The 26,591-nt window shown below is 41.8% G+C and overlaps 1 protein-coding gene across 1 annotated transcript in view; it reads left to right on the top strand.

Annotated features, from left to right (window-relative positions):
* The window catches only part of ADAMTSL1 (ADAMTS like 1), a 486,156-nt gene that overhangs the window by 422,571 nt on the left and 36,994 nt on the right, over positions 1–26,591 (top strand). Inside the window, 5 exon segments of the mRNA XM_075727091.1 lie at positions 6,406–6,616; positions 13,154–13,333; positions 17,834–17,987; positions 19,293–20,430; positions 26,130–26,257. Coding sequence (XP_075583206.1) covers positions 6,406–6,616; positions 13,154–13,333; positions 17,834–17,987; positions 19,293–20,430; positions 26,130–26,257 — 1,811 coding nt within the window.

The following is a 26,591-nucleotide window of genomic DNA, read 5'->3' on the forward strand; positions in this document are numbered from 1 at the left end:
AAGGAAAGTTCATTTCTAATTAAAATTGAATGTATAGAACTATTTAGAAGTTCATGCTCATGTTAAGTGTTAGAAGCTTTTTTTCTTTTCCTTTTAAACAACTTGAAGTTGATCATAAATGTTCAGGCTATATTCTAGTTGAATACATGGACCCTCACAAAACTTGAAACTCATTAAAATATGACATGATGAAGTTTAATTTAGGGTTCACAGGCAAGATTTTTTGTTAACTATGTCAATATAATTTCCCTTATTAGAAATAACATGGTTAAACTGTTTTTTGAGAGCATCTGTAATATTTTTAGATTTACATTAATGATACAGAATAATTGTGCTGTGATTTAAATCAAGATTTTCAGGTTATTAGGCCTTTTTTGGCAACAGCCCTTCTCAATTGTTCTCTTTTATTCAAGGGAGCTGTAAATATTCACATTTTAAAACATACTGACCATGATTAATTGTGGAAACTTTGTTTACCTGAAGTTAAGTACATGCATAAGCATTCCTTAGTCAAGTCTAATCTATTTAATGAGAATGTTCCAGATAATTACAGTTTCTCAGGGGCCCTTTAGAAGTTAGAATTTTAATCTGTAAAATTAATAATATATTACAGATTATTAGTCTAATTCATAATATGTACTGACTGCTAGATTTCCTAACTGGTGTTTTTCTGTTCATAAAGTCTGTCCATTACTAATTTACTTCATTGATTTGTAGTTCCTGGAAGTGCAAGGAATTTAGTGCTCCGGTTGGTTGGGCTTTTCATGAATTTATGTCCAGTTTTTAGACCACACCCTTAGCATTGTGTATAAGAAAACCTAAAAGAAAGCCATTGCCTTGAGCAGTCAGATCAGGTTCACTACTTGGTTTATTTATCTTCATCTGCATTGTGTGTCTCCATATACTTCATCAACTCTAAAAAAACTACTAAGGCATCACAATAGTCTGCTGGAAGCAGGAGACTGTTCATTTGGAAAATAAAAAGTTTCTGTGATCAGTTTCATATTTTGAATTTGTGGTCATACTTAAAGTAAGTCATATTTTGGGGCCATCCTCTGCTCCCTATACATTTCCAATGGAAATTTGTTTTCATTTATGTTCATTTGAAAAACATAATTCTAATACACGTATCACTAATGTACACATATCCATTTCAGCACACCCACCCTTATGAATTGCCTTTTTCCTCTTGCATTCGTCTCTGTTATCCAACTCTAAATGTCTCTGTGGTTTTTTATTAATATAGTTTTCCTTCAATCAGTTCAAATATTCAACATATTATATGTATGTCAGCCTCTGCAGAGGGTGAAAACCTCTTGAATTCTGTTTTTTATGAAGTACAGTAGTTGAAATATTTTTAAATTCTAGTTTGTGCTTAAATACATAACCACTATTTAGGCATTTAGGAGATGGAAACAGACAGCTGATGAACTGATAGACCTAGAGTTAGGACAAGCCAGGGGTTTAGGGGCACAGATGTGCCAAAGTACTGCTGTAAAAAAGACTAAAAAGGCATTGTTTCTCTGTTGCTACATATTAGTATAGCTTTGGGCACTAGTGGAGGAGAAAGAAGGAGGAATAAAAAGAATGTTTCAGACCAGAACCATGCAATCTCTTCAGCAAGTTCTGGGAAGAAATACAGGAGATACCAAACCGATGACTTTCAGCTGGGCTATAAACTAGCAAGTATGCAGATTTTTCATAAAGTCTGTACCTTAACAACAACAAAGGTCAGCTCACTAAGATGTCAGTTCCACTTGCTAACGTTCCCTTAGCTTGATCCTGTAACTATCGTATTGACCTTTTTAAGTATAGGATTATTTCCCACTTGAATTTTAACTCTGGTATTGTGAGATTCATGCAGGACATGATGGCATTATTCTTTTTTGTATGCCATACACATTACAAGAGTCAGTTCATTATGGCCAAAACACCCAAAAGAAAAGATGCAGAGGAATGCACAGATAAGGACCACATAAAATCAGACAGGAATTATTTCAGTTAACATCACATAACACTCTACAGAAAGGGTAAACCTGTGTTACTACAGAAAAGCATTATGTTTTTTTAAAAAGGATTATTTTCTCCAACACTACAAGTAGTTTAAATCTAAATTGTAAATTTAGTAGGATAATATTAGTTCAAAGTGTTGCAACCACCTTTAGCTGTTATAAAATAACTCTACCGCCCTGTGATTCTATTCTATAAGGTTGTCACTGATCTTCTCTGTGCTTTTTAGGACTTTGAAATTCTGCCAAATGTATATATCATTTATGGTTTTTATTACTTGCACATCCTTACTCCACTTTGCACATCTCTGCTCTACTCTCCATTCTTTACTTTGTATCTATGAAAGCCCATAAAAGTCACTGGGGATTATGAAAGTACAACAGTAAGAGAGAATTTGACCTTATATTTCCTGAGCACCTCTAAGGAATCTCCTGTTTAAAGCAGCTGGAAAAAATTGTGAACAAACTGATGTTCTGGGTAGGGCAACAGATGCAGCCTGCAACAGAAATTTCAAACACTAGAAAAACAAATCCTTTCTCTTTACTGAAACACAGCATTTCTTTCTGGAAGAAGAAACAGACACCCTATTCTGCAGAAGCCAAGATCTCCAAAGAGTTTATGTGGCCTCCTAGCCACTGAGATGAGAACCGCCAACAGAAACATTGTGCACTTACACCAATAACAAACAATGACTTGCTGGAGGCAACAGATATTACCATCAATTGAGAAAAGAAGCTCTGGTGACTAACCATGTATCAAAATAGATTCTGAAACAAGATGATGCCTTCTTTTCAACACCTACTCAAATGTCTTATTTTAGGTTGTGCCAAAACAGAAGGGTAGCTGATGTCCACATTAATTCTGACTGACAGTTTTATGGGAAAATCTGGGAAGACCTCTCCTCCAAGATCATTCGTATGGAGAACATACACCCAATTAGCTTAATTGGCTGCCAGATGTCACTGTTATTCCACTGCTAAACAGCTCCTGGTACACGTAGCAGGTTTCAGTGGCCTTCAGTGTATTGCAGCCTGGAAAGTGACCATGGCAACTTCTAACTCAGTATGCAAGATGTGTTCATTGTTAGAAAGGGTTAAACACATTTTTGTCATTGCTACTAGCAGAACAAAGGCTATTGTCTAAAAGCAAACTACAGGGTCGTTAGTGCTTATGGTGATGCTCAGGACTTAGCCTATCCTGTTATAAAATCAGCAAATGTCTTCAGCAGATGGAATACAGGAGGGGACCAATGTGGCTTTTTGATCCATCAGCATTATCATAGAATCATAGAATCATAGAATCATCTAGGTTGGAAAAGACCTTTAAGATCATCCAGTCCAACCATTAACCTACACTACCAAGCCCACTCTAGACTAATCAAGGGTAGGCCAGACTAAACCATATCCCGAAGTGCCACATCTACCCGTTTTTTAAACGCCTCCAGGGATGGTGACTCCACCACCTCTCTGGGCAGCCTGTTCCAATGCCTGACCACCCTTTCCGTAAAGAAATTTTTCCTAATTTCCAGTCTAAACCTCCCGTGGCGCAGCTTAAGCCCATTTCCTCTTGTCCTATCGCTAGCTACTTGGGAGAAGAGACCAACACCCACCTCACTACAACCTCCTTTCAGGTAGTTGTAGAGAGCGATAAGGTCTCCCCTCAGCCTCCTCTTTTCCAGGCTAAACAACCCCAGTTCCCTCAGCCGCTCCTCATAAGACTTGTTCTCCAGACCCTTCACCAGCTTCGTTGCCCGCCTCTGAACACGCTCCAGCACCTCAATGTCTTTCTTGTAGTGAGGGGCCCAAAACTGGACACAGTATTCCAGGTGCGGCCTCACCAGCGCCGAGGACAGGGGGACAATCACCTCCCTGCTCCTGCTGGCCACAGCATTCCTGATACAAGCCAGGATGCTGTTGGCCTTCTTGGCCACCTGGGCACACTGCTGGCTCATGTTCAGCCGGCTATCTACTAACACCCCCAGGTCCTTTTCAGCCAGGCAGCTTTCCACCCACTCCTCCCCAAGCCTGTAGCGTTGCATGGGGTTGTTGTGACCCAAGTGCAGGACCCGGCACTTGGCCTTGTTGAACCTCATACAGTTGGCCACGGCCCATCGATCCAGTCTGTCCAGGTCCCTCTGCAGGGCCATCCTACCCTCCAGCAGATCGACACTCCCACCCAGTTTGGTGTCGTCTGCAAACTTACTGAGGGTGCACTCGATCCCCTCATCCAGATCATTGATAAAGATATTGAACAAGACTGGCCCTAAAACAGAGCCCTGGGGAACACCGCTCGTGACCGGCCGCCAACTGGACTTAACACCATTTATCACTACTCACTGGGCTCGGCCACCCAACCAGTTCTTTAACCAGCGAAGAGTATGCCTGTCTAAGCCGTGAGCTGCCAGCTTCCCGAGGAGGATATTATGTGAGACGGTGTCAAAAGCTTTGCTAAAGTCGAGGTAGATGACATCCACAGCCTTTCCATCATCTACCAGGCGGGTCACTAGGTCATAGAAGGAGATCAGGTTGGTCAAGCAGGACCTGCCTTTCATGAACCCATGCTGGCTGGGCCTGATCCCCTGGTTGACCTGTACTTGCCTGTGGAGTTCGCTCAAGATGAACCTCTCCATAATCTTCCCCGGCACCGAGGTCAGGCTGACAGGCCTGTAGTTCCCCGGGTCCTCCTTCCGGCCCTTCTTGTAGATGGGCGTCACATTGGCAAGCCTCCAGTCATCAGGGACCTCCCCTGTTAACCAGGACTGTTGATAGATGATGGAAAGTGGCTTGGCAAGCTCCTCTGCCAGCTCCCTCAGTACTCTTGGGTGGATCCCATCCGGCCCCATAGACTTGTGAGCGTCCAGGTGGCATAGCAGGTCATTAACTGCTTCCTCCTGGACTATGAGGGCTCCATTCTGGTCCCTATCCCTATCCTCTTGCTCAAGGGCCTGAGTACCCTGGGGATGACCGGTCTGGCTATCATCTAGGGAGGAAAAAATATTTCTTACCCACTAGCTGTTTCAATTTGTTGTGGGCATTACTGAGAGGAAGGGAATAAATGGTCCAAACAACTTTATAATAGAGGTTAGAGTTGTTCTGTGACTGTAGGATGTCACAACCTTGAATGATTATTTCCATACTGTGTTTACCAACATGATGCATTTTAAACGTGCTGAGTAGTTTCCATTGACTGCTGATCTCGGACTGTCAGAGTGTTTTTCCTCTGCTTCTTCCACAAATTCTGCTTCATGCTACTGACATGTTTCATGACTCTCCTTCAGTGTCTGCCTCCATCCTGCTTGGAGCCTGAGGGTATCTTTCTTCGTAATCACTCTCTTTAGTTTCTGCCTGGCTTTGCTTTCTTTAAGGGCAGGTTCTCTGAGACTTCCTTGTCCTAAATATTTAATTTACTCCCCCAGCAATCAGTTTCAATAATGTCATGCAGGAAAGGGAGCTATTCTTCAGGATTAGAAAAGTGGCAGTAACTGGCTCTCATACTTTCATTTTGGGTGTGGGAGTATGTCCAGGTCAGTGCAGTGTTTTGCTAAAAGTTGATGGAAAGACTATTTTCTTATATTCTCATTCTGAATATAGGACTTTTTTGTGTACACATTTCTGCATATCTCTGAATATATCTACTGCCTTCAAGTAGACTACAAGAGTGGAAGACCTAATATTTTAAGCAATTTTCTGTGTATGGCTGACAGAATTAAGGGTTGTATTCAGTACAGCTCAGACAGAAGTAATCTGGTTTTAGTGTGATGAACACTGAAATTCAGTCATCAACAATCCTGTTGATGCAGTATTTACATAGCCAGTGCAGAGAAGGGCTGGCTCAGTGACAGGTGTTCACCCAGGGGTTGAAGAGGATCTCCCTGTTCTCCCATTGCATCTCTCGATGCCTTAGCACTCCCTACTTCTACAACAAGGAAAAGTCAGTCAGGAACACCACAACTGAATCTTCTGGAAGAAATTCCTGCTCAGCAATTAATTGATAAATTCCTTTGATGGACTTTGTTAATATCTTCTCTTTTTTTTTTTTTTTTTTTGTTAAAGACAACAAAAAACCCAGCTAATTAAATCCATTCAGTCTTGAAATGCACTGGCCAGACTTCTGCACACCAAAAACTTTTCATTTAGGACACAAAACTGTTCCTATGATATTGCAGGAATCCCAAAGACTTGAAGGCCAAGAACTTTTGACAAGAACTGAAAATGCAGAGGAACAGTAAATATTATTCTTAGCCTCAGCCTGCAGCCACAAAAAGGGTGACGGTGATCAGAGAAGGAGAATTCCCTTTCATTTACTGCTTCTTCACTCCATCTGTGATTATAAAAAGAGAAAAATTAAGGTGGCTTTATTCTGTACTTAAGGTTTTCTCTCCTGACCCCTTCACAGATGGGAGATTGGGAAATGGAGTACCTGCAGTCTCACCTGTGGGGTTGGACTGCAGACACGAGATGTCTTCTGTTCTCATCTACTATCAAGAGAGACTAACGAGACCGTGATTTTGGCAGATGAATTGTGCTATAAACCTAAGCCATCCCTCGTGCAAGCCTGTAATCGCTTTGACTGCCCACCCTCCTGGTATCCTACAGAATGGCAAGAGGTAAGAATATATGTGCAATCTCATTTTATGACTGCCAAAAGTAGTCATTCCATGCATTATCGATGCATCATTTTGCTTTAACCCATCAAAAGGATTCATTAATCATTCCGAGGAGCTATTAAAAAAAATGAAAAAGTGTGCCTTTTTGCTCTTTTAAAAAAATGCATCAACGTTTTCAGAGGTAAATAATGACTATAGCTTCTTCTAATGCAAAGTTACTAGTAACTCTTAACAACTGGCTATAAATTCCAGAAAAAAAATATCTGGAATATTATGGTCAGCTGCAGTGAGTGGATTTGGGTTAGCAATGCCAAGGTTTCTAGGAATACAAAAGGATAAGGATCAAGGAGAAGAGAATCTCTAAAGCATGTTGGGAATTCTGTATATTCTCAAATAATAATTTAATTTAGGACAAGAAACACTCCTCATCCTTTGGTGTCACAAACGAGTGTTAGGCCTTTCCCTCTGGGAGATGGATGTCTAGTTTTTACTTTGACTAAAAAATAATCCAGCCACCAAGCCAGAAAACATGAAATTGCTACTCTACCCTGAACTGGTTTAGTAGTGGACTTGGTAGTGTTAGGTTAATGGTTGGACTGGATGATCTTAAAGGTCTTTTCCAACCTAAACGATTCTATGGTTCTATACTTCTATTACACTAACGCTGAAAATGGCTGTCTACAGAATGGATCTGTACAAGGCTTTCTGTCTTTGGAAAGCAACCTGAAATGAGTTTATTTGCTGCCATCTGGTTGTGCAATTCAAAAGACTTAAAGTTTCTTCTGTTGGATATAATACTGCACAGGAAGAAAGGATCCTGCCTTATTGTCAAGACTAAAGGAAAAATTTGCTGTGTGGTGGAGGTGCAAGCAAAAGGCCTGTTTAAATCTTCACTTCTGCTGGATGCAGGGAGTCATTCCTTCCTATGAGAAAACTATGAGCACTTGGCACAGTGCTTACATATGCCTACCCAGTCTCCATCTATAACATCTGCTCTTTACTTAACAGCCAGGAAGATGTTAATGTACTCACCAAATGAAGTTGCTAAGTCTGTGAAGCTGTGCTTCATGGGAAAGCTCTGGGTTTGGGCAGCCACCCCAGTAACAAAAATTTATGCCAGCCTGATGTTCTGTCAAAGCTAGATAACTAGCCTATGGCACTAGTCCTATGTTTAGAACACGCTTTAATTTGTCTACAGATATTCACATACACATAATTGATTAGGTGCACTTTTGAATATTTCTGGGCTATAGTCATACATAAATGCTATATTTGTAAAGAGCAAATAGTATTATATTAGCACATAACATAATAAAGTCAAGCATTTCATGCTTCTTAAAATCCTATAATTGGTCACAGTCCTTAGAGAAAGCAATTTTCTGTAAGTTTATTTGAACAGTCAGAAGAGACATACATTACAGCATGCTGAAAAATTTACTTTCTGCTAACAATGACTATTAGCTATAGGCCACCCTAGAATAGTACCGAAATAGCTTCCGCTAGAGCAATTTCCAAACAGATTTTTTTCAAGATTTGAACATTTTCCTCAACAGTGTAAACACACGTATTTCCGCCTGTCTAAAGTAATGTTTTAGTTATTTTTGTATCTGCTCAGGGGCTCTCAGATATGTTGTCTTTTTGAAAGGTGTAGCAGATCTTAGGGAGGAGGGAGCTTGCTTAAGTATAAAGGCTTTGACAAACATATTAATCAGGAATTAAATCAAACTGCTCAGTTTACACTTTTTGTGTAAAAAACCCTTCTCTGGGATGGGTGGAGAGAGAAAACCTGTGCTGCAATGCATTGCTGCAGCTTAATGAAGGTCGTGTTACAGCTCTTCTACGCTTACTTCCACAGGCTTTGCAGGCTGGCCAGCTGTGTATGTAGCTCCTCACTACATAGGCACTGAATAGTTCCTGTGCTTACCTCTCACCAGAAGAGAAGAGCACAAAAAATATACTTCTCTACCTACTGTCTTCTGCCTCTGTTTAGATGAGTATAGTGCAAGAAAAAAAAGCCTAATCCATCAAAATGAATTTCCAGTCTCTCATTTTTTAGACATCTGTCTTCCTTCTTTGCACCACCAACCTCTGTACAGTTACCTCCACCCTTATAGGAAAGCCAGGTCTTGCAGTTCAGTCTCACGCAGGTTTCCCATGGATGACCTCCATGTGAAAACCTGCAACATCAGGCCAGCACATTGCACTTAGGGACCATTACAGCTGTTGGCTCCCTGTATGAGGGAAAAGACCATTTTGACAGGATGTGAGTGGCTGAGACTTCTCCTGGAGGTGAACTGCAGCCATGCAGCAGAGCTGCCATGGAGCCCTCCAGCAGAAGAAATCCTGCAGGAGGATTTCTTTCATTGCATTAGGGGACCCACAACACCTCCCCTCTCTCCAAATCCCTGAGAGGGTTCCCCACATATAAGGAGACAGAGGGCCCTGCAGGAAGGTGCCTTCCTCACTCTAAGGAAGGTCCTTTAAAGCTTCACTAGCACTAACAGGTAACATCTGTTCTCCACACAGCCTGGTTTGAAGCCATTTCTTTGGTCTCACCTGTGGAGTTTGTCATGATTCTCAGAGAACTCTCTCGCAATAGTTTCAAGCAAACAAACAAACAAAAGATTTAAACTGCAATGAGCAATATTTTCTTTTCTAAGGCCTTTTATGCTTGTTAAGGAAGAGTTGTTTGAATTAAATGCCATTAGAAGCCCCAGTGATCCTGGCAGATAAACACGCGATAATTATCAGTGTTGTAACATTGAAAGTGATTTTTTAAGTATCTCTTTACAGATTCAATACTATTTATTTTTAAATAGTTCTGTTTCTTACCTAAATCCATTAGGATGTTTATCTTGTTTTCAGTAGTGTGCTTCTTGAGGAAAGTGGATATAAGCTTTCATCTTTACAAGGCCCTATAAATATCTACTCTGCAGACCTCAAATGGGAGACACCCATTGGTAAATCTTCATCCTCCTTTGTTTTATTACTGAATAAGTGCCACAGTCTAGTCCCAGCATTCTTTTTCAGCTGCCTGGTGCTATCCTTGCTCCAAAGATAATTAGAACAATGGCTTGACAACAGAGTCAGCATGGGAAAACTGGTAATATTTTCAGATATTTTCCTAGCTATGTTTTCTCCATATTGTAAAAATTCCTTTCTAAATCTTCAAGTGTCAGGCCTTAGAAAGCAACTGAAAGACCTGCTGACATAAAAATGGTTACTCCCTTTGCAGATGGTTTATCTTACTGTAGAGTTATAGCAGAGAATTCATTTTTGAGAGTAAGGCCAAAACTTGTACTGCTGTAGTCCCACCACCTTGAGCAGAGGGCAGGGCAAAATTAAACCGCCTGGGAGAGCTGAGGGGTAGGACAACCTGTTCTTCAACTGTCCCTGTAAGTAGAACTGACTGTAAAATTCCACCCTTTCAAAAATTCAGCTACTGCCCCAAAGTGGTAACAGTTAATATGTTGAGCGACAGTTGTCTAGTCCTTTATTTTTCATTAATAACTGCCTTTTTTCCACAAGTTGGAGAGGACACCAGCTTCCTGCCTCCCAAACAATGGAAATGGTGGTTTTGCCTGAATCGTGTGTGTTGTATGCATGTGTGTAGATGCTCATAAACATGTGCTGAGGCAGAGACATGGCCCGCTTTTCCTCCCTGCTTTCAACAGTGACCATCAGTTCTTTGTGTTAATTATCATTTACAGATCGTTGTACCACCAGAACAAATACCAAGCAATGACTGCTGTGAGAAAGCCAAGGCACTTCTACCAAAGGAGAAAATAGGTGCTGCACGGATGTCCTTCTTGCCCTTGCAGCACCCACTCCCTTTTATCTGCAGAAGTGCTGTGCAATCATGCAATGGTCCTGGTTAAAGCTAGCCAGAAATATAATTAGCTTTAGCCTAGATTAATTTTTCACTCTGGTTCACAGCCACACAAACGCTTACACCAGCATATGGGAAAAGGCAGCACAAAACCAAGAATGACTGACTGGCAGAATTGGGTGTATAGGTTTTCTTCTTTGGTGTCAGCCTTGCCTCATGTTTGCTTAAGCTAATTGTTGAACTAGGCATAATCAGGCAGCAGTGTGGGGAGATGCCACCCTGGAAGCTGGTACCTTGGCGAAGTCCCAGATATCCTGTAAAGGAATGTCAGGGGATATCAGGCTTGGCTCTGCTCAGAAGCTGTGGGGAGCAGGAATATCAGGAGATATACTTCAAACAGCCATGCTTTACCTACTGGGGTGGGTGAGGTGAAACCACCCTGTGATACAAGCACCTTTGTTGTAATGGTGCTGTGAGATCTTTCTGAACAGCAGAGAGAGATAGCACATTATACAGATGGGATATGTCCAAATGAGGATTCTCTAAAAACTACAGTTTCATATTGCCTGTAAATACAAGAGCATGTTGCTGTCATTGATTACCCCTTTTCTTGGGAAAATGTTATGACTGGAAGCTTCCACTAGAGAAAAATCAGCAAAGACCCCAGGGTAGTGAAGGATTCAGAGGTGAAATACAGGTACAGGCACAGCTCCAGTGCAGTAGTCCAAGACTGTTCTAGAAGAGCATTCCTGTGGACAATTACTGCTTTTGGTGCTCTCTGGCACTTAACAATACAGTTTGGTGTTGACTAGCAAGTTATTCTTCACGGAACCAAGATATTTAAGTGACTGAAGGGCAAGAAGCAAGAAAAGATCTGTTTTGTCTTACTCTTTTATCTGGTAGTGATGGAAGGGCAAGGAGACTTCCTGGGATTTGATTGATTGACAGAAGGAACATGTTTTTGTTGTATTCATACAGTGCCTAACTCATTTTGGCTCTGGTATACAATGACTGTCCTTAGGCAACCTTGAAATAATACCTTTAGTCATATTTTTCTTTATTTACTCTCTCCTCAGGAATGAATTGTCCTCACATCAAAGGTTGATAAATGTACTCTTTTGTTGAAAACTAAAGTATTGTTTTACTTCTTTAATTTTTTGGAAGCTTTTGAGTGCATTCTAAATAAGTAGGACAAAAGCTATTTTTACTCATTAGAGAGCAAACCAAACTGAATATAAATATGTTTTTCTGCACCTCCTTTCTTTCTTTCAAGGAAAATGTATATCCTAAATAATCAGGCTAGCATTAAAGTTTGTGCAGCTCTCTCTAAGAGAGAAGGGCTTTTCACGACTGCAAGATTTTCTGAAACAGTCCCTTTTTAACTGCCTCAGTATGAGTTTCAATACTTCATATGGTTTTCTGCTTCTCAGGCATAATTCCCATGTTGCAAGTTATAAGCAACTCCTGGTCATGTCAGTGTACTGCAAGGTCCCCCTTCTTTGCTACGAGAAGGGAGAAAAGGGGTTGAGCTGCCTGGACTGAGCAGAACTGGGAGCCTGTTACCAGCCTCAGGAAAAACATCCTCAAGAAAAAGGGCTGAGCAACCAAGTTTACAAAAAAAGATTCAGGAAAGTTATTAAATCTGCTTCTTCAAAAGTTCCTGCTCTGCTTGGTAGAAAACGGATACAGAGAGGGATATTTACATTAAAGACAGAGGGAGTGTGTTCTCTGGATATTAATCATCCCAATTGACTTTGATTCAAATAAACCTTCTTCGTTACCTTTTGGAAAGAGTACACACTGCTGTCATGACAGCCATAAATATAAAAGGGCTGCACGGATATTTAATGGTTTATTGTATTAACCTTACAAACCAATTACTGAGACTAACAGCAGACTGCAGCTGATATAGAGCTTTTGCATGAATTAAAAATCAGAGAAACACCATAATACAAGAAGTCTTCAATGACAGGAATTCTGGGCTGGACAGTTAAGTTTTGAGCTGCACTAGCAATAGACCTCATGCAGGTCAGAAACAAGCAATGAGAAAATTACAAAAGGAAGGAAAAGCAAAGTGATAAACTGGGGAAATTTTTATTTATTACACTCTCAAATTTCCATTTGTTTTTCTTGCTAATATAAACCTTTTTTTAACAAGCTATATTTGAATATTTAGTTCAAGCTAACTATTTAGTTCATAGCTACTGCTATCTAATATGTATAATCAAATCCTGGAAATGAAAGTCTTGAATCATCTACTGCTGGAGAAGACTTTTCCACTCTCTCTGGCACTGTCAGCAGTACAGTCAGAGCTCAGGCAGAGACATTAGTATGTAGATCCTCCACATCATGTGCAAATGTCTCATTTTCCAGTTGCTGGTTACAGAAAAGGACAACTTTTCCACCTCTATACTGCAATTCTGACCCATTGTTTCTGTGTCTTTTGTACAAACACCTGAAAACAGAACATTTCAGAAATACTCAAGCAGTTTTTCTAAATATTTGCAAAATAAGCTGTTTCCACCTTCCAAAATATTTTTGATATTTTTAAAAGAAGTCTGCTTTGATATTCTCATTTTTCTAATTGTTATTATTTTCTATTTAGCCAAAACTGAGTGTTGATTTCTGCCCAAATTCACAAGTAATTTTTGCTGCAAGTTGCCATAGTGCAAGTCTGATGTAAGGTGGCTGACTCTCATCTCCCACAGTGTTCACAGACATGTGGTGGTGGTGTCCAGAAGCGAGATACACTTTGTAAGCAGCGCCTGGCAGATGGAAGCTTATTAGAGCTGCCAGAAACCTTCTGCTCCACACCAAGGCCAGTTACCCAACAAGGCTGCAAAAATGACGATTGTCCCAATGAGTGGCTTCTCTCCGAGTGGACGCAGGTATGTTATTTGTATGCATGAGTATTGTGCTGTTCTTGGAGATGAAGTTCCTTGGTCACTTGGGATAAAGGAGCCAAATAAGTTCAGACTGCACAAAGCATGTTATGCCCAGTTTTCTCCTGTAATCTGCCTTTATCATCCTGGTAGAGGATGTGATCACTAGCTCAATGTTCCTCTTTGGAGATTGCCTCCACAGATGTGGTTTAGCCATCCAGCCAAACCATTAAGACCTCCCTTCTAGTGTAAACACAAGCCATCCTCAAAACAATAAATCTCTGCCTTTGTCCATGTCTATGTTTATATTCATCCAAGGCATCAATGAAAAGTAATCTTTACTCCCCCAGGTTAAATGCTTTTTCTTCCCAAAGCCTGGCTGTTCTGATGTCAGTAGTCTTGCGGTCACTCCAACCTCTCTATGATGCAGAGAAGAGAAGGAAGGGATTCCTACAGTCTGCTATAGGCACATCATTACAGAAGCCAAGCCTCTTTCATTCTAGTGCACTGCTTTTGCAATGTTAGCTAGCTACTTCCTTCCTTCAATTTAGGGATGGCAAAACAGAAACATGGTAGGGTGACTCTCATGACTGGAGTGCTGGATTGGATGGCTGTAAGCTCTCCAGAAGGGATAGGCAAGGAAGGAGAGGCGGTGGGGTGGCTCTGTATGTTAGGGAGTGTTTCAATTGTATAGAGCTCAACGACTGTGATGACAAAGTTGAGCACTTATGAGTAAGGATGAGGGGGAAGGCCAACAAGCCAGACGTCCTGCTGGAAGTCTGCTATAGACCACCCAACCAGGATGAAGAGATAGATGAAGCATTCTATAAGCGGCTGGCAGAAGTGTCACAATTGCTAGCCCTTGTTCTCATGGGGGACTTCGACTTGCCAGACATCTGCTGGAAATACAACACAGCAGAGAGGAAACAGTCTAGGAGGTTCCTGGAGTGTGTGGAAGATAAATTCCTGACACAGCTGGTAAGTGAGCTTATCAGGGGTGGTGCCTCACTTGACCTGCTGTTTACAAACAGAAAAGGACTCATGGGAGATGTCATGGTTGGAGGCCATCTTGGGCTTAGTGACCATGATATGACAGAGCTTTCAATTCTTGGCAAAGTAAGGAGGAGGGCCAGCAAAACCAGTACCATGCACTTCCAGAGGGCAGATTTTGGCCTGTTCAGGTCACTGGCTGAGGCAGTCCCTTGGGAGGCAGTCCTGAAGGGCAAAGGGGTCCAGGAAGGCTGGGCACTCTTCAAGAAGGAAGTCTTAAAGGCATAGGAACAGGCCGCCCCCATGTGCTGTAAGACAAACCAGCAGGGAAGACGATTGGCCTGGCGGAACAGGGAGCTTTTGCTAGGATTCAGGGAAAAAAGGTGAGTTTACCACTTTTGGAGGAAGGGGCAGGCAACTACAGGGATCTCATTAGGTCATGCAGAGAAGAAATTAGAAAGGCAAAAGCCAAGCTGGAACTCAGTCTAGCCACTGTTGTAAGAGATAATAAAAAATGTTTCAACAAATACATTAACAACAAAAGGAGAGCCAAGGACAATCTCCATCCTTTATTGGATGCGGGGGTGGAGGGAAGATTGCCACCAGGTATGAGGAAAAGGCTGAAGTACTTAATGCCTTCTTTGCCTCAGTCTTTAATAGCCACACCAGTTATCCCGAGGGTATTCTGCCCCCTGAGCTGGAACACAGGGACAGGGAGCAGAATGAAGCCCCCATAATCCAGGAGGAAGCAGTTAATGACCTGTTATGCCACCTGGATGCTCACAAGTCTATGGGGCCAGATGGGATCCACCCAAGAGTACTGAGGGAACTGGCAGAGGAGCTTACCAAGCCACTCTCCATCATCTGTCAGCAGTCCTGGTTAACAGGGGAGGTCCCTGACAACTGGAGGCTTGCCAGTGTGACACTCACCTACAAGAAGGGCCAGAAAGAGGATCCGGGGGACTACAGGCCTGTCAGCCTGACCTCAGTGCCAGGGAAGATTATGGAGTGGTTCATCTTGAGTACACTCAACAGGCATGTGCAGGCCAACCAGGGGATCAGGCCCAGCCAGCATGGGTTCATGAAAGGCAGGTCCTGCTTGACCAACCTGATCTCCTTCTATGACCTGGTGGCACGCCTAGTGGATGAAGGAAAGGCTGTGGATGTCATCTACCTCGACTTTAGTAAAGCCTTTGGCACTGTCTCCCATAGCATTCTCCTTGGGAAGCTGGCAGCTCATGGCTTGGGCGGGCGTACTCTTCCCTGGATAAAAAACTGTCTGTGTGGCCAAGCCCAGAGAGTAGTGGTGAATGGAGTTAAGTGCAGTTGGCGGCTGGTCACGAGTGGTGTTCCCCAGGGCTCAGTTTTGGGGCCAGCCTTGTTCAATATCTTTATCGATGATCTGGATGAGGAGATTGAGTGTGCCCTCAGTAAGTTTGCAGAAGACACCAAACTGGGTGGGAGTGTCGATCTGCTGGAGGGTAGGATGGCCCTGCAGAGGGATCTGGACAGGCTGGATCGATGGGCCGAGGCGAACTGTATGAGGTTTAACAAGGCCAAGTGCCAGTCCTGCAGTTGGGTCACAACAACCCCATGCAATGCTACAGGCTTGGGGAAGAGTGGCTGGAAAGCTGCCTGGACAAAAAGGACCTGGGGGTGCTGGTTGACAGCTGGCTGAACATGAGGCAGCAGTGTGCCCAGGTGGCCAAGAAGGCCAACAGCATCCTGGCTTGGATCAGGAATAGTGTGGCCAGCAGGAGCAGGGAGGTGATTGTTCCCCTGTAGTTGGCACTGGTGAGGCCGCACCTGGAATACTGTGTCCAGTTTTGGGCCCCTCAATACAAGAAAGACATTGAGGTGCTGGAGCATGTCCAGAGAAGGGCAATGAAGCTGGTGAAGGGTCTAGAGAGCAAGTCTTTGAGGAGTGGCTGAGGGAACTGGGATTTTGTAGTCTGGAGAAGAGGAGGCTGAGGGGAGACCTTGCTCTCTACAACTACCTGAAAGGAGGTTGTAGTGAGGTGGGTGTTGGTCTCTTCTCCCAAGTAGTTAGCAATAGGACGAGAGGAAATGGGCTGAAGCTGTGTCAGGGGAGGTTTAGATTGGATATTAGGAAAAATTTCTTCACAGAAAGAGTGGTCAAGCATTGGAACAGGCTGCCCAGAGAGGTGGTGGAGTCACCATCCCTGGAAGTTTTCAGAAAACAGGTAGATGTGGCACTCTGGGACATGGTTTAGTGGGCATGGTGGTGTCAGTTTGATGGTTGGACTGATGATCTTAGAGATCCTTTCCAATCTTAATGATTCCTAGTTTTTACTTTCATTAGAAATAAGGCTGCCACCAAGCCAGGAAACATGAAATTGCTACTCTACCCTTAACTGGTTTAGTGGTGGACTTGGTAATGTTAGGTTAATGGTTGGACTGGATGATCTTAAAGGTCTTTTCCAACCGAAATGATTCTATGATTCTATGAAAACAAACTCACTCTATTGAGGTCTCTTGCACTTCCCTAGGCTCCCTTTCTGGCCCCATATTGCTTAATAAGAATTCCCTTTACATTTATGACAGTATACCTGAAAATATATTTTGACCTTTTAATGCCATTAAGCATGAAAATCATTACCCACCTTGCAATCTCTGCCACCACTCTCCCAGTTTGCTTTCATGGAAGGAAGTGAAAATTGTCTTAATTGTGAAAGAAACACTCGTCACCTCACAGAGCTGTCCCTACAACCTTCATATGTTGACCTATCTTGACATTTTACTGAAATAAGTGGACGTTCTCATGAAGTCTGCTGCCAGGAGACACATAGCCATTCTGGCAATGAAGATAGTAATTCTGTTCCCAATCTGTCCTCCTTCACATGAAGTTGCTACATGGTTTACGTTGACATCTGTACAACTTACATTTCTGCATATTGGCACTTATTAAAATCAAATCTGACTTCACTTCACACTGTGTAAGCCATGTGCGGTAACTACAAGGCTGAGGCAATGCATTGGTATCCGAAACACTCATCCATTTATTATTTCTAATAGATCTGCAAAAGTAAAGCTCAAAGATTAAGTTTAGGCCAGATTTTAGCAGAACAGGATGCATCTGCGAGGTGCAACTCAATGTGGTCTGCTCTTGGCTATGAGCAGGAGTTTTTCCAGCCAGCAGAGTCAGACATATGGAAACAAAGTGCAAAGACAACCTTTGTACTGTAGCACAGTACCAGTAAAACAAGGGACACCATCTGAGAAAAAATATTGAGAAAGTGAGTATGGGAAGATTCAAAGCCTCAAAGGACAGAAAATACCTGGTATTTCTTCTCACTACTGTGCTTGCACTGTTTGCAACTGAATGGCCAGGTGCTGCTTTGCTTTATTCCACTGCAATATTTTGAAAGCTGTAACTGATCTGTACCATGGTATGCGTATAATGTGGATATGGGAGGTGAGGGGTGGGGCTGTGACAAGGAGCACCTTTTTGGTTTTAATACACCTTATTCCTAATGTTTCTCATTCTCTTCCTAGTGTTCAGTGAGCTGTGGAGAGGGCACCCAGAGTCGAAATGCCATTTGCAGAAAGATGCTGAAAACCGGGGGTTCTGTCATCATCAATTCCTCACTGTGCCCACCTTTGCCATTCTCATCCTTGATCAGGCCCTGTGCACTAGGCACCTGTGCAAGTAAGTGGAAAAGATGCTTGGGAGTGTCTGGGAAAATGGGGCTTGGATGTCAATCACTGATAAATCCATGCTGTCACGTGTTCCATAACCTTCTCCTATGCTAGCGTTACTCAGTCTTGTGGAGCGGCTGCTGCTGCTGAGTTTTTCTGTCTGTGAACAAGTATGCTTTGTGTAGCAATAAGGCAAGTCAGTGGATGAGAGCTATAAATTTTACTGTTGGAGCTGGGTCTGAACCAATCTCCTGGAAGGGAGCTACTAGTTTCTGGAAGAACTGGCTTAAAATTCTGACCCAAATCAAGATCTAAATTTCACAACTGGAATGTAGAGGCTCAGAGATACAACACACCAGCCTGAAGGCAGCTGTGAATAAACTCTCTGCTGGAACAGCTGCAAAGAAAGTGGTTGGTAAGGGATTTTGCTGAAGATAGTTTAAAAACATATTATTTCATTATGTCACTCAGAACCCTCTATGACCTGGGATTTCTAACGAACCATGCAACCTGAGTTAGATGTATTTTATGTTGGTATTTCATGCATTTGTTTTTGCCCTTCACATAAGCAGTAATCTCCCTGTATGCCCTTCCCTCACTTGCAGTAAGCCAACTGGATATGCAAAAGTTCAAAAGTCAGCCTAGCTTCAGCTTAAAGCTGACTGTGAACTCTGAAACTGCTAAATATTTGGTGTGTCAGGGAGAAAAGAAGATCTGACACTCAGAACCAAAGCTGGGACCAAATGTTACATGGCATTTACTAATAATACACCTATGCTACTTTTAGTGCTTCATAACAAAGATCTCTGTCATACAGATCTGGAAACTGAAGGACACACTGAACTAGTGCACTATCATGTTTTTAAGCCTAGTCCAGACAGTTTTGTTCTGCTCAACCTTACTCCCTGAGGTAACAGTACTTACATTCTTCCTTACCGCTATGAGCAGGAAGATCATGTTGCCTTCGAGCATTTGTATGGTAAACACTTGTTTTTTCAATGTATTTATTAAGCAACAATCTCCATTTAAATACTCTAACAACAAGAACTACATTTCCACTCAAGTTTTCTCCCTCCCATAAAGTTTTTGTCCCTGGCTCTTTCTGGTTTCTGCATGTACCCTGGGTGGGACCGCTTTTGCATTCCTAAAGTGCATCTTGTTATTCCTCTTATTTTGATTGCTCCAACTTAATATTCAGCAGAGGGTGGCTGGTTTCTCCCATTACTGTCTAATGGGTTTAATGCTGCCAGCACCAAAGTAAACTGTTTGTTTTCTTTAATGGTATCACATACTAATAGTATTAATGATATTTCAGGGCACAACAGGCCAGGTCATAAGCAAAGCCCCCATATTATGGCTGTGAAGAACGTTTACATCCAGACAAGGAAGCAGAAGAAGCTACACTTTATTGTGGGTGGGTACGCCTACCTGCTGCCTAAAACTTCCGTTATTCTCCGATGCCCCACAAGGAGGTTCCGGAAATCAATGATCACTTGGGAGAAGGATGACAAGAGGCTTGTCAGCTCAGCTCACATCACCATTGCACCCTATGGGTACATGAAAATCCATCGTTTGAAGCCTTCAGACACCGGGACATACACCTGCACAGCAGGGCCAGCCCAGGAGCATTTTGTAATTAAACTAATTGGAAGCAACAAGAAGATCATTGCTGGGCAGCCAACTGGTATTAGGGAAGAAGAGGCCATGAGAAAGGCCAGCTTAAATGAAGCCTTGCTAACACAGGGGAAATACATCAACAGGATTCTTTTCAATGGGAGCAAGGCTGAAAAGCGAGGGCATCTTTCTGACCCTAGCAGCTGGTATGACGATATTGTCTCAAGGCTGCTACAGCACAGGGGCTGGCCAGGGGAAAATCTGGAGTCCTGGGAAGCCCAGGAGTCCACAGAGAGAAACACATCCTCAGAGGAGGACCAGAGCCGGGAGTATAGCCTGCCATTTACTATGGTCACAGAGCAGAAACACTTGGATGATATCATAAGGAACTTGTCTCAACAGCCTGAGGAACTTAAAGACATCTACACCGAGCAGCTTGTGCAGCTGGCTCACGAGATTTTCAAGAGCCACTTGGAGCACCAGGAATCTGTCCTCAAAGCATCAAGGCGAAGAGTAGATTCAGCCTCAGTGGAGTATCCTCTTCACAGACATGTTTCTGGATTTACCAGCTCCCTGAGAACATCATCTGCTGAAGCATTTCTTCCCACTTCTGTAGAGCTGGCAAATGGTTTGCGCAGACCTCAACAAAAGCCTGCCATCCTCCGAAAGATCTCAGCAGCACAGCAGCTTTCTGCTTCAGAGGTTGTTACCCACCTGGGACAGACGGTGGTCCTAGCCAGTGGCACGCTGAGCGTACTGCTTCACTGTGAAGCAGTGGGAAACCCAAAGCCCACCATCAGCTGGGCTAAGAATGGAGAGGAGGTGAAATACAATGATAGGTAAAACATATTATTTAAATTTTAAGAAAATAAGTAATATTTTGACCCTTCAGTTTCCATGGTTTACTGCCTGTCAGTCCCATGGACAAAATCATATTTTGCTGTAGTCTGATTTCATAGCAGAAAGAAGGGCTAAAACACGTAAGTGGTAAACAGGGCATGGTAACTCTTCAGCAAGGTCTGGATTCTGGGTTAGTCTGGTGTGGCAAACAGGAGCTTTACTTCTGTTTCAATAAGCAAAAAGAGGAGTTTTTAAAATACTAAAGTAGATAAGTGCTTAATGCAGTCAACAGAGCACTCCATGTCTGGAGGCTGGGACCCTTAGTGTATTTTCCCATCTGAAGGTGGAGGTTTCTGCTATGAAGATTTTTTTTGAGATATGAAGATTGATTCTTGATTATTACTATTATCCTCTGTTGGAGATATGAATTGCGTTTCTCACAATGTTCCACCAGGGTCTGTCTGACGTTGTGGTAGCAGAAGATGGAGGAAGTGAGGCTTCTGCCTTCCACACATGTATCTATGTGTAAAACTGCCCCAGGATAAACCTGAGGGGGTATTACAATCACCATCCCCTGTGTATGTTCTGATAGAGGCTGAAAACTGTAGAACCATACTTCATGGCTATTTGCAACTATGCTGTCATCTCAACACACTAATCTCTAAGCATTACTATTCTGATGTGAGTTGGTGCATTATCATCTGTTCAAACTCCAGTGTGCTGGCCTCAGGTGTAGCCTGAGAACTTGAGTAACAAAATGCTTTTGTCAGTGTACCACAGAAATGATGCTGGTTTTCTTTCAGGTAGCCCTTACCTGCCTAACACGCCATATTATTCATTTGTGTGCAAAAGCACACAAAACCAGATTATTTTCAATGCTTGTTATATGCTTAACTGTGTTGATAACATACATTTTTCTCATGTGTATACTTGAGATTTTATGTTCTGGTTCTGTTCTGTGAGAAAGTGTTATATAAGGATAGGCAGGGAGTGTAAGAGGCAGTTATATTAACCAACATGGTACAACAAAGCAGTCCAGGAATCTGCTAGCAGCCCTTTCTGCACAAGATACTGACCTCAGTTAAGACATCTGAATTCAGTCATATGGTCAGCTTGGGAAATGAGAAAAGATGGAGTCAAGGCAAAAATTAATTTCCACTGTGGTGCCTGTGGACCATCCGGTAAAGTCTTGATTTAGGTACAATTGCTCTTCCTGCTTCATTATATGATTAGTTTATTAGCTCCTTTCTCACTTTGGCAACTGAATCATTCCAAAATTGTTGTTTTCTCTAATGTACTGAATTTTCTGTTTCTTGTCTCTCTTTCTGTGTCTAAAGTCTAGTAAGTATATTAGGTTTAACACAAAAAATGGTAACTTTGCAGGGGGAGGGGACACTAAGACCAAGAACATATCTCTTGTGGAAATCACATGCAGTCTTAATCAAGACTTGGGCCTATAGTATCCCTTTATTTGGCCATATTCCTGTGAAAATATCTTCATGGCCCCCCAGAAGTTTCATATATAGATTTTCATTGCCAATGGTTTCATCTTGTTGGAATTGTGCCATTAAGGGATTTTTTTTTTTTTTTTTTTTTTTCTCTGCTTGAAATGACTGTGATTTCTATGGTATGCTTGAAAGGGACTGGAGGTTACATAAAGTCCACGTGTGGTTACCGCTGGACACTACACTCATGAGAAAATTATAAGTTTATCTCACACCGTATAAGCAGCCATGGTGTAGCAACATTTAGCTGACAATAAAACAGTTTTATTATTTCTGAAATTTCAATTTGGATTTTTTTTTTAATTTCACAGTGCCTTTCAACCTTTTTTTTTTTCTTTTTGCATTCACTTGGCTGAAATAACATTAAATGTTGTGTTGTATTTTGGAATTATCAGGCAACTATGTGTGCTCAAAATTTGTATCGGAAAGACTCAGGGAAGCACAGCTTATTTCCCAGTTAGCAGCATTGTTCATTGACAACTTTTCTTTAAAGGTTGAGGTAGTTTTCATTTTATGAACTTCCTTCTGTACTCATCACTTATGGCTCCTCCACGTGGGTGGGTGGGGGAGGAAATGATCAGTGCTCTGGGTTTCAGAGATACTCAGCATCTGTAACTTTGGAGTTAATGGAAGTTTAGAAATCATGGTGCCTATAAAAATTGGGTTGTGGATGTTTTGCTAAGTTCTTAACAGCAGTATTCTGGTTTTGGCTCAGAATGCTCTTGCTGGCTGCCAGTCAGCTATGTAAATGAAAGCCGCAGTTTAAGCAGTCTCACAGTGTACTGCTGTAAACTGCAAGGCCATCTGTGTGCAGTGGTGTTTGGTATGCTTAAGCTGTCTTTCAGCTCTCCAGCTTGTCTTCTTTAGCCACTGAATGGAGAAGAGAAACCAGTTTTCCAGCCCTCCTCTGTCTTAATGGGAATAAGAAAATTAATATACATAGGCCTTCCTGTATCAGTATAAAACAGAGATGCGTTAGGTGAGGAAGGTCGGAGAGTTGTGCTGAAATCCCTCAGCTCATGCCCTATTGAGTATACTGAGATTCCAATTGCATCTGGTTTGCACTGTAATTTTTGGAATGTAGGCTGCTGGTTTTAGGTTGGGTGATAGCTCTCTGTATTGTGTATTACCAAATACTGACATAAAGGCATTCTCTTTCATGTGCTGTGGCCGTGGAATTTTTCTGGACCAATGATGTAGCAATGAATGTCTGTATTCCCATTGCATCCTTCCATGAGGCTGTGCCATCCACCTAAAAGCATTTATGACATCTACTACATAGCTCCACTTGCAAAAATGATTTTCTGTAACTTTAGTCTGTTACCATCACAAAAAGATATAACGCAGGCCCCCAGAAAGTGTTGGGGGGGCAGTTACTCAATAGAATGAAAATATATGACACAAAAAGCTCCAGCAGTTGAAAATATCTGTGTGGTTCCAGTAAAAGATCCCGAGTTGAGTCTGCATACTTAGCCTGAGTGCATGCTTGAGTGTCCACACTCTCTCCTAAGGTTAAAGTGTCAGGTTAACACCAGCATGGGTTCTAAGTACAGTTTCAAAGCCTGCTAGTGTCTATACCAAAGTCTGGAGACTTCTGTAAATGATGGAAGGTGTTTTATTTCAAAGAAAATTCAGATTAACTTCCTTAAGAATCAATTTTAAAAGTGAAAAATCTTTGAGGGATTTATGCATTGTTTAGTAAGCCTTCCAAGTATGCCATAATTTCCATCACTGGTAACCCATTAGTACTTGATAATTCAACTTTTCTAAAACAGAAATGTATTTTATAAATGGACATGAAGCAGAATATAAACAGTAGGTGATATAGAGTTAGGTGTTTGCGAGGTGCCATCTGAATTAGTCACTGATACAGGTCCTGTAAAATACATTTTTGTCTTGGACACAATGCAGTATGGAGTAACTGAGATGAAATTGATTAAACATTAAGCTGTATTATTTTAAGTCCATAAATGAGATTCTGAAGACATGCTGTTGACAGAAAGAATTGCTACAGCTGGTATTTTTTTCACCACTGACAAGCAACTCAATACCTAACAAAAATAGCAATCTACGAGCAAATAGGGAATCCAGCCAAAATCATTCTATACAAAGAGGGATAATAAAAGATCTGCTTTCAAGAAAAGCAGCTATGCTAAATTGTGACACACAAATAACAGAAAGAACTATTGAAAAGAAGACTACATTAGCTTTCTTTTTAGAGAAATATTAAAACTTGGGTTGAAAAAATAAGAAGATGGAGCTGTGTTGGAGTTTATTTTTTTTAAAGGCAGGTACCTACCTGGCCTATTTCTAAAAATATTTGTGCTGGATCTTGAGGTGACTTAAATTCACAAGGAGAGATTTACATCAGCTGAGTTGATTAACAACAAACAAATATGATCCCTTGTGTTTTATGAGGAGCATTATTAAGCAAGCTCTTTCTTCTACCTGAAGGTGACAGAAACATTTGTAAAAGCTCTTTTTAGGGGGGTTGAAGGTGTTAGCTTGATGTAGGACTGACTGATCAGCCTACATACTATATTGCACACATGCAGGCAGAACACACACAACTTTTAACTGTTCTATGCTAGTATAATTTGGGACAATTTCTGAAGCTCTAATGAATTCCATGTAGAGATTGAACCAGTCAGTGTTAAACTGAAAAATTTACCTGTGAGATACTGATGCATGTTAACACTAGTTTTGTTACGTAAGTAAAGAAATTTGTTAGTTGCTGACACTGTTAGCAGTGGCTACCTAGAAGTCTGCCCTGTTTATGACTAAGTGGTAAGAAAGAAAAGATCCTTGAAAGCATAGGTGGGGAGCGAATTCTTTCAACCATTAGGGTTCTTTTGCTGTGCAAGCAAAGATGCAATTTAAAAAATTATCAATGTTTGTTTTGTAAATGTGCATTTTTCTAGGCACTGTAAATCTTGGTTGACAAAAGGCAGCTCTTTCTTTTTATTAATAATAATAATTATTATTATTACTCATAAAAGGGTTAAAAAAGAATTTCAACTCTGGAATTTTTCCTGTAATACATTTTGATGGGTGGCCCTAATCTGGTTTGTTTTAGAGATCTACCACCCACAGTGTTGTGCAAGATCAAGTATCCACTGCTTTTTGGTCCATGAGACAACAGTTTTCACTGGGGGGTTGGGAGTGGAAAGAAACTCATCAATTCCAGGATCTGTGAGCAGACTTTTATTGCATGTGTTTTACAGGCATATCCCTCCCCCACTTTCACCCTTGTCACTGTCAATCACAGCCTCAACTAGGAGTTTACGTACAACAGCTGCTGAAAGTTGCTGATGAGAAAAGTAATTTATCACTAGGTTTTATCAACAGTTTCAGCTAAGCTAAGAAATTAAGAGAAAGGAACAATAACCACGAAACACACTGTGCTGAAAATAAGGGAACAAAAACATTGACAAGAGCCCATGGACTGAATTCTTCTTAAACAGGTATACGTCAGGACCTGATGGAGTTATACCACTGCAAAAACAGACTGTGAAAAGAAGTCATTCATAAGAGCTCTAAGGCCATATTAATCACATTTAACCATGGGCAGTACACTGAGATCATGGTAGTCTCCTCTTACTGGCAGAGGAAAGAAACAGTTGGTTCAGCCCAAGGAAGAGCTGAGTATTCCTCTCTCTCTTCACTGACTGTCAGGGGAGCAACGAGACTGCTGAGTTTGTACAAACTGCGCAGCAATCAAAGCATTTGGAGCCTATTTCAGGCTTTGCCACTGAGCCTGTGGTTCACTTCTTTCTGCCTAGCTTCAGCAGGTTTCATTTTCCCTTGCAATAATTTGGCTTTTTCTTTACTATTGCTACTCCTACTTTGCAGAACTGGGAGACAGGGAGGCTAGGCAACCTATTCAACATCATACAGGAGGTGAGACAACAGAGGACGAGGTTTCACAAACCATGAGCAGATGTCCTAAGTACTTAGTAATCTTTCTCTAATACACATATCAGCAGTAGAAGAACTGGGAAGGGGACTAAAATTTAATTTAAGTAAACAGAGATCACAGTCTCAATGTAAGACTTTAAATTTCCTAATAGATTTTAAATATAACCTAAAGGCCTGAACTGTAAAAAAAATTACCTAAACCTGAAAAAATCCCAGTAAATGTATTCATGTTCACACAAACTAAGAGACTATTACATCTTTCTGCTTTAATCCAGGATACTACTTCAGCCTGATGACTCCTTGCAGATTCTAGCGCCCGTGGAAGCTGATGTGGGTTTCTATGCTTGCAATGCATCCAATGCCCTGGGATCTGATTCTGTCTCCATCGCTGTCACTCTAGCAGGTAATGTTTCACTCTCTGTGATTGCAGGATGATCCCTGCCACTTGTGTGATTCCAGACAGAAATCGTTTGTGGGGGAAGAGATGGCTGTGGGTGCTGGGTGGGCAAGGTGGGTCAACAGAGGTACACTGGTGAAAACACAGGGTGTGAACTCTGGAAAAACCTGAGGCATAGTCCAACTTTTCAGACAGTCCATGAAATTTGTGGATTTCTGAAAGAGATCAATGCTTTTTCTCACTTGCTGCATCTGACAGGTGCTCTCAAGACAGTGCTCATCCTGGTTATTCACAGCCTATATGGGCAGTGCAGTCCAAGCCTCCCAATTCGCATGCTTCA

This window comes from Pelecanus crispus, chromosome Z, assembly GCF_030463565.1.
Source record: "Pelecanus crispus isolate bPelCri1 chromosome Z, bPelCri1.pri, whole genome shotgun sequence".
Taxonomy (NCBI): Eukaryota; Metazoa; Chordata; class Aves; order Pelecaniformes; family Pelecanidae; genus Pelecanus; species Pelecanus crispus.